This window comes from Panicum hallii, chromosome 4 (assembly GCF_002211085.1).
Source record: "Panicum hallii strain FIL2 chromosome 4, PHallii_v3.1, whole genome shotgun sequence".
Classification (NCBI taxonomy): domain Eukaryota; kingdom Viridiplantae; phylum Streptophyta; class Magnoliopsida; order Poales; family Poaceae; genus Panicum; species Panicum hallii.
This window is the reverse complement of record NC_038045.1, coordinates 7,411,087-7,422,781: the sequence shown is the minus strand read 5'-3', so window position 1 is coordinate 7,422,781 and position 11,695 is coordinate 7,411,087. Positions and strand designations below refer to the sequence as shown.

General features: G+C 48.8%; 2 protein-coding genes across 2 annotated transcripts; both read right to left on the bottom strand.

Moving 5' to 3' along the window:
- Positions 1-1,331, bottom strand: LOC112890306. Its single transcript, XM_025957220.1, has one exon. The coding sequence runs from the start codon at positions 1,329-1,331 to the stop codon at positions 123-125; it is 1,209 nt and encodes a 402-aa protein (XP_025813005.1). The 3' UTR covers positions 1-122.
- A 2,027-nt stretch (positions 1,332-3,358) lies between these two features.
- On the bottom strand, positions 3,359-5,007 carry LOC112890988 (xyloglucan galactosyltransferase KATAMARI1 homolog). Its single transcript, XM_025957879.1, has 2 exons — positions 4,610-5,007; positions 3,359-4,518 (listed from the first exon to the last, which is right to left on the bottom strand). Exons 1-2 carry the CDS (start codon positions 5,005-5,007, stop codon positions 3,381-3,383), a joined length of 1,536 nt encoding a protein of 511 aa, XP_025813664.1. The 3' UTR covers positions 3,359-3,380.
- Positions 5,008-11,695: the final 6,688 nt, after the last annotated feature.

Here is an 11,695-nt window from a genome sequence, read left to right as displayed (position 1 = left end):
GCATCAACCGAGACGAGACGCTTGCCGCCTGTGGCCGCACGGTTGCAGCCAACGTCGCCGCTTGAGAGAATACCAGTGCCCCATCATCATAGAGAAACACACACGGGTCCACGCCCTGGCAGCTACGCGCTCTGCGCCTCCAGGAACGCGTTGAACTCCGCCCTGGCCCTCGCCAGGCGCGGCGTGATGCACGGCGACGTCGGGCACGACGCGGACGCCGCGGCGTCCGCCGCCACCGCCGTCGAGAACCTCACGTGCCGCTGCGACGACGTCGAGGGCCTGGCCGAGTCCAGCCGCGACGACGCCGAGTTCTTCAGTATCCCCCTCGTCGCCGCGGGGGGCTCGCCGTCAAACACGAACGCCATCTTGACCGGCGCCTCCGCGTCGTCCGCGGCGCAGCTGGTCTTGGCCACCTCCGTCGCGAGGCAGTCGGCCGCCTCGTGCCGCGCGGCCACGGGCGGCGGCGGCGGAGGAGGTGGGGGGCTCCACGACCCGCACTCGAACCGCTCCAGCGACGCCACCCGCGACGCGCTGCTGCGGCGAGGCCGCAAGCCCGACGGCTGCCTCTGCATGCCCGACACGGCCGTGCCAGCGGCGAAGGCGGGCTTCTTCCTGGAGAAGCCCGGGATGAGCATGCACAGCGCGCCGCACGTGAAGCCGTCCTCGGCGGCGAGCAGCTTATCCGGCTCTCCGGGCTCCTCGTCGTCGTGCGGCACCATGGTCCTCCCCTCGGCGCGCGACGCGGACCTCGGCAGCGTGGACGGCGCGGCGACGAGCCTGGCGAGCGCGGCGGAGTGCTGCCGGGCGAGGGAGCGCAGCGCGGAGGTTGGGCTGTGGGCGGCAGCGGGCTGCTGCTGCTCCTCCCACTTGGCGCCGCCGGCGCCGTGCATCGGTGAGGAGGCGGCGGAGCACGGCAGGCTGGCGCCGACGAACGTGGGCCGGCGGAGCGGCGGCAGGAGCGGGGACGACCGCGCCACCACCTCCGTGAGCACGGACGGCGCCGAGAGCGGCGAGTCCTCGTCCGCCACCATGCCCAGGCGGCGCAGCGACGCCGGGTCCACGGGGATCTGACGCTCCTTCACCGTGGACGGCGACGCCGGGGCCGGGCTCGGGCTCGGGCACTTACCGCCGCCGCCTCCATCCACCAGCGGGGAGGCCTCCGCTTCCTGAACCTTTGACGCCTCAACTGCCGCCGATTCCCTCACGGGGACACCTGATAACTCGGCTGCCTCGTCGCCGACAAGGGCAGTAGGCCCTGGCGGCACTACCACCGCCGGTGCTACTGCTTCCCTCACGGCGGCGGGCTCGGGCGCCTGCTCGCCGGACTGCATGGCCGGCGGCGTCGTGGGACAGAGTTGGGAGTATGGACTACCTTGCTTGGTACGGTGAGCTGCTTCAAGTGAAGATAGCACAGATCATCCTGGGCTTAAAAGAAATGGCGGATTGACCATTGGGGGTGGACGGTGGTGCGTAGTGGAGGGCATGAGGAGAGGGCGTCGGCCGTTCGGATCATGTTCGTGATCGGCATGTACGCCGAGAGGAATGTTGGCGCCTTAGTGCTCCACCACACACCATGGATTCAACCCTTAATTAAAACCGAGGTTTAGTATTGATTGATAACCGACCACGTTCTCAGTCATGTAGACAATCTTTTCGAAAGGTTCATGTCATGGGTTTGTGTTGACAATCATAGATAAAATTGTAAACAAAAAAAATGGAATTTGAACGAAAGCATTGAACTGTTGCATTGGAAATTCTAGATGATTTGGACTACTTTTTCGAGTTCCATATGTTGCCACGTATACTGAACCCCGGCAAGAACACTGGACGAGGAACGGGGAGGGCTGCCATGGCGAAGGCATCTTGCGGTTGCCAACTTGCCAAGGCGGATTATTGCGGGAGCTCCTATCTATATTTCGAAAGATGGGGAAGCTATCAAACGCACGACCCACCATGGCCCATAATTGCTTTGCGCCGTCGCGGCCCAACAATGCAGAGCTTGGATTCTGAATCATGTGAGCTGCATGCAGAACCACAACGGTGAGTAGAGCAGAACGCGCAACAACAAGCTTGGCTGATGTGGTACAAGAGCAGGTGATAAGTATACTTTTTTTAAGATACTACATTCAACATTTATCAAATGTAGTTCAACAATTCCAATAAACTAGTTCAATATTTTTTATATGGAAATATTGAGATAGTATTAAAAATTGTTCAACATGTATAGCAAAATGTTGAATTAATATATTTTGAATGTTGATTTTTTTAAGTAAAATATATTTATATTGGATCTTTGTTTTGTTGTATAAAATCTAAGTGACATCGTGGTTCGAACAGAATCCAAAACGCACTTATGGTTTGTAAGAAAAATAAAGTCAAAATTTCAGATCCAAAAGAAATCCATGCAACCAGCCTCCACAGTAGCCAACCAGATGCCAACACCTGTCCTGCTCCCCCACTTGAAAAGCTAGCCATGCGCGGAAATAGCTGTCTCACGCGCTTTCATCCGGTCCATTCATTTCGCTCCCCACGAATCTCAAACATAAGAAGATAGAGAAGAAAATTTGTTCCGAAAATAAATAGGGAATTTGGGTTTTTGCATCCGCTGGTGGACAGGGCCGAACGGCCTTAAATGCTGGACAAAATTAAGAAGTGGCCAGACCTGGGCCTGGGTCTAGAGCAAGTTCCCCGTTCCATGGGCCGGTCCCTTCCTCTGGCTGGGATGATCGTTGCCCACAAATGAGGTCGGGCCGTTACCCAAACTGCTAATGGGATTTGAATTTTTTATTTCAATTTTCCTTCAAATTGTAAACGGGATTTGGATTCCGTTTGAACCTTCGTACTACTTAGAATTTATGCAAAGAAATAGATCCAATATGAATATATTTTGATTTTTCTAATTTTGTTTTAAGAAAACAGATTGGAAATATAGACCTTCAACATCTTGAATATACATGTTCAACAATTTCGACTTACAACTTCAACAGATTTATTTAAGAAAAATAAAGGATGCTATTCTTTCTTAGCAGGCGCCAGTACAAGTGTAGTGTCCCATTGTTAGTAGGAGAAATTCGTCGCAAAGTGAACCACACCATTGAGAGTTTAGCAAAAATCGTTCGACTGAGATTTGGGGTCTCTTTGGATGAGATGTTAAACTTTAGCACGTATTAGCACCTATACCTTTGCTAAAATTTTAAGTTTTGTCTATAGTTTAGCCTATCCTATTAGCGCTCCTGTTGGACAGGACCAGTGCTAAACTTTAGCACTTTTAGGTATTAGCATCTGGATCCAAACATCCTGTTATATCAGTACTAGTGTGACTATACGTAACAAACACATACATATCAACACAACCGAAACCAGTAAAATTCCATAGAATGTCATGAGCCATTGGCAACCTCAACTCCATCACTGTAATCTTTCCCTCCCGAATTCTCTCCGTTCTTGATCTTCCTAATCCTCGCAATCACCTCATCAATGGTGATGTCAAACGCGTCTCTCATGTCCCCTGCGAACCTCACCCGAGGGTCCTTGTACAGGAACCTCGGGATCATCTTGATCACCTCCTCTCTCATGGCGGCAACCTCGCCATCAGTGTACCTGCTCAGAGCCTCCTCGATGCCCACCTTCCCTTGGAGGACGTCGTCCTGGTCGATAAGCACGTAGTACCGGTGGTCGTTGTTGCTCCGGGCACCGCGGCCCCTGTCCGGGTCCCTCTCGTGCCAGTAGTACTGCTTCTCGAAGGTGGAGGCCTCATGGAAGAAGACGGGGATGCAGCCGGCCATGACGGCGTCCACGGACGAGCGGCGCATGAAGGAGTCGCCCAGCGGCTGCAGACAGAAGCGGGAGGAGGTGAAGAGGGACATGAGCTTCCGCGGCGACCGGCAGGTGATGCTGCCCTCGGGGCCGCCGCAGTCGAGCTTCCCGCAGCTACGGCGCGGCATCGCGGCGTCGCACGCGTCGAAGATGCGGTCGCGGATGGCCAGCGTCCCGGGGCGGCGCGCGCCGGCGAAGGAGAACAACCATGGACGTTGCGCGGCGCGCACGCGCGCCTGCCACTCGGCCACCTCGCCGGCCGACGACGGGTGGAAGTAGCTCGGGTACGGCACGGCGAAGTCCCGCTGCGGCTGCTCCCAGATGACGGTCTCGTACGTGAGCACCGTCATGTTCCTGGACTCCGGCTTCACCATGAAGCTATTGCCGCAACCCGTGCCGTCGTCGCCACCGGCCGCCGGCACCCTCCGGAACATCCACGAGGTCTTGGAGGCCACCATGAAGTGGTCGCGGCCGCCGTGCACCGCCCACGCCGGCCGCGACGACAGCCAGCGCAGCAGCTGCTCCGTCGCCCCGTCCCTCACCGTGGCGTTGAACAGCCCGCACGTGTGCGGCTGCAGCTCCATCGCTGCGTAGTACGGCACGTACACCGCCGTCGCCGCCGCTGGGTCGTCGGTGAGGCAGTCGTACAGCCGCATCCGGTGGTGGAAGATCACCTCCAGCGCGTACTGGTTCGTGTTGTACCTGCCATCGTGTGCAGCGATGCAAAATCATTTGTCTCGCAAAACCAATCCCTGCGTGACTAATAACAGGAGCACATGTTTGAGTAGCTCACCAGCCGGTGTTGGGGACGATATCCGCGTCGTCGCCGTCGCTGCGGTCGCCGGCGGGGAGGAGCACCGGGCCGATCCCGGCATTGGACATGAGTTGACAAATGCTGTGCTCGCTCTCAAACGCCGGAGAGCCCTCGGCGCAGACATCAAACTGTGGCGGCAGGTCCACCATGTGCACGTACCGCCCGTCGCACGACGACGGCGCCGTCGAGGGCCGATCATCAGCAACGGGCGCAGGGGTAGAGAAGAAGCTGGCCTTGCGCGAGAATGGGAGGACAACTGCCGTGCCGCCGGCGGGGAGGTGGAAGAGCGGCTGGCGGAAGTGGAGGAGGCAGAGGAGCCATGAGCCGAGGAAGAAGAGCACATACAAGAAGTACTTGGGGTAGTAGTTACCTTCCATGGCTGGAAGGCTGGCTTCCGAGGTGGACCTTGCTCTGGGGTTTAACTACCATAGCCTGGCGGATTTAGGAGGGTTAGGACTTGTATTAGCACTCGAGATTTGTGCTAGAGATTCGGGTCAGCCGGCCAGTATTTTGTGTGGCCTTAATTTTCACATTGGACGTATCGACACGAACGGTGGCTGGGTCAACTTATCAAGCTAGCGCTGGTAGTCATTTAGTTTTAATATATCCAGATTTAGTTTTGTACTTGACTGCATGTTATTTTTTGTGTAAAGTGCTCTTGTATTGTATAGCACTGTGTGACAGTGTAACTCCCTGTCCTTTGAGTTTAATCTTTAATGTGTTATTAACTACTATCCCTGCATCCAGGTCTATTCAGCGTGACACTGTCACATTGTTTATGTGGTAGATCGTTCGATGATCGTGCCCTATCTTTTTTTTTGCAAGATCTGTGACCATGAAGTGAAGCATGCTGACATGGTACACATATACAAGCGTAGTATATATAGACTGAATGATTTGTAGCAAAATGAACTGGTAGGGTGGTACACTGAGAGCAGTAAGGCATGTCATGTGTGGCGTATATACGTGTATGGTTGACTACACAGCAGCCTAGGGTACTTTGGCGACATGAAACTGTGGACACACACTGCACATTGGCATACGATGTCGTGGCTGCCATAGTGGCATGCTTCTGTTTTCTGTGTGAAAACCGTTTGAGATTAAAGGAACAGATCCTATAGCGCAACCGGTTTCCGCATATATGGAAATGAATTTCGCAAAAAAAATAAAATATTATAGTTATGTTAGGATTTTGTTATCACACTACGGATATCAATCCATATAAAAATAATATTATCTTTTTGGGTAAAAAATAATACGTATTTTGATTGGAGAAAGTTAAATTTTGCAAACTTTACCCAGCAATTAGTTATATTTCTATTCAAAGTGATTTCAAAATTATATCAAGCCTTTAGCTATTTATAAGAGAATTGTGGGTTAAAATCTTCTATGTAAGACTTTTCCTGATCAAAATATGTCTAGTATTTGTGGACGGAGGGAGTAGTATCTTAAACCCAAAGGGTTGCACGAACTTTTCTATATTCATGATCAAAGATAAAAGAAAGTTGACTTAAGATGAACTTAAATGGACTCATTTTTCTGATGGGGGGAGGTAAGTTTTGTGAATAAATTCTCAAATGTGTAAGTTTTTTACAGAAAGACGATTCTCTTTTTTTGTGTGTATCCATCAAAATTTCTTGAAGCTGCGATTGAGCGAAAGTTTCTTATGCTAAAGCAAATTGTTCCTTGAGAAACACTTTGTTTTACTTGGAGGATGCAGCGGGCTGTGCAACAGTTAGACGGAATAAATTAATTGCAGGAGAAAAATATTTGAGTTTTTGGTTAGACCCAAAAGGCACTCCTTCACCTTCATCCCAGGAAATATGTTATCTTTTTCTTTTGCTTGCACCAGACCTTAAAATTCTAGACGATGATGACACGTCGCCATAGCTCGTCCTTCGATCCCTACACTGCAATTAACTTAACGTTGTCAATTAAGTTTGCTCAGTGGGATTCCAAAGTGGACTTCCAGAGGATTCGCGTCAGAATTCCAATGGGCATTAAAGAATACTGTAGGAACATTAAAAGCAGTGAGTTCTCTTGCCAAGAGCTCTAGAACATTAAAGCATTAAAGAATATGATTGTTTATCTGGAAGGATTCGATGGGCGCAAGATTCGACAATGCATCACGATTGCAAGTCTGCAGGACAATCCCCTGACTTGCATACACATCTGTTTCCAGGTGTATATGCATCAGAGCGTATATTTTCTTTCTCAAATAAATCAGCTATCGATAAATAACATCTTTTAAAAAAAATCAAACGAGATGATATATACTATATGAAAGTACATGGTTTTTTAAGGTCTCATGGGGCTAATTACGTGGATATATATACTGTTTGTGCCATTGGGCTGCTAGCCATGACTTTGGAGAAAATTGCATTACTTATATTATTTGGTCCAAGGAATATGCTAAAACATGTTTAACTATACACATAGTAATTCCTCTGGTAATAAATACAAATCCATCGAAAGGGTCTCTAATCTAGTGGTTAGAGCAACTAAGTAGAATCAAGTAGGATTGGGTTCGACTTTCCGTGAAAGTGAATTAAATGGTTCTGAAATAAAAAATATAAAAAATAGGCCGGACTTCCCCTACTGACTTTGGTCAAAAAAATATAAATCCATCTAGGTTGGTCCTAATATTTTTTAATACTTTTCTACAGTTAGCGATATGACAGGTCCAGTGATTCGGAATCCCAGCGGGTCTACTTCCCGCTGGCACTCTCGATAGTCTGAGACCGCGTATGGATCAAACGACCACCCTCCTGAGCCGTGACTTCCTCCGGACCGTCCAGGCCCACAGTCCCGACCGGCCGGCCTGTCGGCGGGAGCCTCGACCCGCGTCCCTGACTGAGGGGACGATTAGGGCCTAGGTGTGTACCATGGTCGTGAACTAAGGGGCCGATTGGACTCCACTGTACGCATATCGCTACACTCAACTGATAAGGTCGGGGGCCAGCTAGGCCTTACGCACTGACAGTCCTCGGGAGCAGTGATGAGGATAAGGGCGGACATCGGGGTAACCTTGCCGTACAGGGCCAACCACCCTCGCCACGCAGGCTATAGTCCCCCTTGCTACCACAGCAGAGGGACACTATTCCACCTACCCGTCCTCACGAAGGGACGAGGCGCAACGTCATCATGGCACGATGGACATGCCTCTGTCACAACAGAGTGACCGAGCGTGGCGCCAGGGAAGGGGCGTGACTGCCGTACCGTACTTATCGGCGCACACCGGCTCCCAACCGACGGAACATGATGAACAAGGACAGAACAAGACGGCCAGTCCGCGAGGCAGGACTCGGACGGTGGCCGCCCAAGGACTCCGACTGGTGAAGTTGGCCATCCCGATTGAAAGAGATGATGACCCCGACCGGCAGGGCTTGAGCACTCTCTCTCTCTCTACCTCTTTTTTCTATCCTTAGTTCCCCTATAAAGGAGACCCTCTTCGAACTGTAAAAGGGAGGGTCAACCGTCTAGGAAAGGGGACCAGACCGAGATCCAAGAGATTCACCCTCCACTCAAAAGTTTGTAACTTCCCAACTCTCACGAGCATCTGGACTCAAAAAATACATCCAACCGATCCCCGACTGGACGTAGGGCATATTTGCCTGAAACAGTATAAATCTTAAGTCATTGTGTGCTAGGCCACCTCCGATCACGACGCACGATACACACTTCGAGTAGGTTTAGCTGCCGGCTATTTCCGAAACCGACACTATCAATACCAGAATTTTATATGGATTGAACATAACATTGCTATTACTGATTTATCATGATCGACTTCCGTACTTCCAGACTCCAACACGCACTTCCGGACTTCTCCAGCATCATTCGTCCCCGCCGTCGGCACGGGCCACCAGTTTCCTACCCCACATCAGCCAGCGGAGCCCTCATTGGCCGGCCTCACCACTGGGCCGCCGTCGTTCCATGCCCTCCTTTTAAGGTCGCCAATCTCAGATCGACCCAGCAACCTCTAACCCTAACTATTCTAATGAACTTAAACTATATTTATGATGGGAAAAAGTATTTATATACTAATAATTGATCTAAGGAGTAGTCTCGATATAAAGCCTCCTCAATCTCAAATCAAGAAGACTGTAATAACCGCCACTTGGGCCCTGGTCCAGGCTTGCAACCAAGGAGCCGTTATATCAAACAATTGAAAGTTCAGCTCGTGCATTTCGTTCTTGGCCCCAAGTTGCCAGGCCAAACTTTGGCCCTGTGCAACTATTTTGACGCTTGTTTGGTTAAGGATCAAATTTTGGCCTTACCAAAAGAAAATGGCCTGCCAATGAACTATGGGTGCATTTAGAGCATCCCCAATAGTGCCAAAAAACACTCCTAATAATAACTTTTGAGTAAAAAGATAAAAATTAACGCTCCAACAATGATCCAATCCTCTGCTCAATATTTTGATTCGTCCAAAACAAGTGCTTTGCTAAACCAGATATCTGCCGACGCTGATTGCTCCCGGCCCAATCCTAAAATTCACCGCCGATGCCCGCCATTTCTCGCTTCCACGTGTTTCCCTCCCAGTCGCGCCGCCTCCTATCTGTCTACCGCTGCCACACCCCTCTATCCCTCCATCCAGGTCGCAGAATCTCCGGAATCGACAACGCAGGCTCCCGTCCGTCCAGCGTTAGATCCACTCCGTCGACGGCGGTGGCTTCCCTCCGCCCAGCAATGCTCGGTTGGATTGCCTCCTGTGAACGTCCGTTAATTTGCTTTGATTTGTATCTAGGTACTGAACTTCTGTTGATTTTTTTTATTCGATTTGCATCCCATGAACGGTGATGCAGTAAAATATGCCGAATGATGCGGCCAGAAGAAAAGGCGGCGAGAAGATTGTATGTTTGTTAACCTCCCGTGAGAAAAATCAAATACTTAGGCCCACTTCTTGATGATGTGTCACCTTTTATATTTTTTTAGGGAAAGTACTTTTGGGAATTGTTGGAAGAGATGTTTCTTTTTACTACCAATAACTTTTGGCAAGGCTTCGTAACCAGAATTTTTAGACTATTTGTTTAGGCACTCTTGAAGATGCTCAGGGATGTTCGGATGGGTGCCCACATCTGTCTGTCCAAAAATCCTTTGACCGTGGGTGCGTTTGGATATCTAGGATTTGTCAGGCTCCAACTGCTATAGTTCGTTTTTGCACGCTTTGGCCGGCCGAATCGGGTGATCGGTCGAATTTTGGCCGCGGCCAAAGGTTTCGGAACTCCCATGCATCTTCTTGTATATTTTAGGCTACATGTCTTCCATTATCTGAGATTGGTGCATGAACCATCAGATGGATGAGATTGACGCAGAGCTGATGGGCTGAGTACTGATGAACAACATCTGTGTGTACTGTGTGCTATGTTTTGAAAAAATTAAATATATCGTTGGGTTTTGAAAAAACTTAACCTGACCATATAATTATCTAATGGTAAAATTATAAATACAACAAATTAATCTCAATAGCTAAGAAAAGAAACAAAGAAACAGAAAAAATTAAAAAAGGAAACGAACCTACCAAGTGCGAACAGGCTCAGGCCTCAGTGTGATCTCCTATTCGTCTTGGCCCGCTGTGTAGCTCTGCTTGCTGGCTTGGGCTAAAAAACGAGTGGGCCGTAATCGGGCTGTGAGATCAAATTAGCGGATGAAGTTTTGGCCTTTTGTATTTTCAAGTTATGTTTTTTTTCTATTTAATTATGTCTGTGATTGTTCTTCCTGATTAGTTGTGTCTGAAATGTAGTGGCAAGACCGTCAAAACCTTACGGGTATTCTCTTTTTTTGTCATTTATTTTTCCATCGATATCGTTGTAGTTTTTTTTTTTAAAAAAACAAGGTGTGTGTGAGGTTAAATACAGCAGCAAAACTTATTGTTCTTGTTATGTTTGCATTATTATTGACTCCCTCAAGCCACTATTTTGTAGTAGTGAAATGTTTGTTTGTTTTTTGCTAAAACTTTGGAAAGGTGCTACGGGTGACACTCCAACCCAAAATATTAGATGTGGCGGATTTAAAGGACAAATCACATCAACCATGATGTAGGATCAATGTGTGCACTTATTAGTAATAAGCCTAACAGCCTACACAATACTAAGTCTAAACTCTCCACAAGTGACACACCTAAACTATGCATAGAAGTCAGTTTATGCAGATCCCTAAATGATGTGTTCGGCAAGAGAGAGAAAATTTTATGCCCATAGAGCTACGTTTATGAAAATTTGAAACTTATTAAGTTTTTACAGTTATTATCTCCTTGCTACCAATTGAAAACATGGAAACTCACACGTTGACCACCACAAAACATGGAGTGATTTTTAGTGTACCCCTCAAAACCTGTCTTGTCCTCCTACCTTTCATCTATCCCACGCATAATTATAGTTTTGCATTGGAATCGCAGTCTGGCTAGTCATGCTTATTAAACGACATTAATGCTGGTGGGCTCTTTATACTACATTCTATACCAACATTAGTAATTGAATAAAGGAAAAGGATAATAAGGCGAATAATACCAAAGACTGAAATGAGCGACTGAACACAAAACTGAAGATTTACACTATCCTTGCAACTTTGATGTAAGTGCTTATCTATTGGGCCACAAGACTCATTAAGCGTTAAGTCACCTTTATATGGTTGATCCAGTTTCGTAAAAACGACCATTTTTCCCTAGCAAGTTTGATAGGCAAAGATCAATTAATTCTTTTTAGTCCTTGTAACTCAATTTTGTCAAACTGGCGATGCTACGTGGCTCCATCCAGGGGCGGAGCTGCAGAGAGCCGTCGGGGTCCGGCGACCCCCAACGACCACCGGCAAATCCCTTTAAATCGCTGTTGTTTATATCAAATGACCTCATAGAAAATTAAAATTACTACACCTCGATCCGATGCTGGAAAAGAAAATTGATTGGCCTCATCACATATTTTACTCGATTGTTGCGGATATGCGTTGGCACATGCATAGTCTTTCTCCTTCCATGCTCACTCTAGTTAGGTGTGTTGCGTGCCTACAGCTATTATCTTTTTTCTATTTTTATTATTAGGTGTGTATTTGCGGAGTGCTCCACGCGTT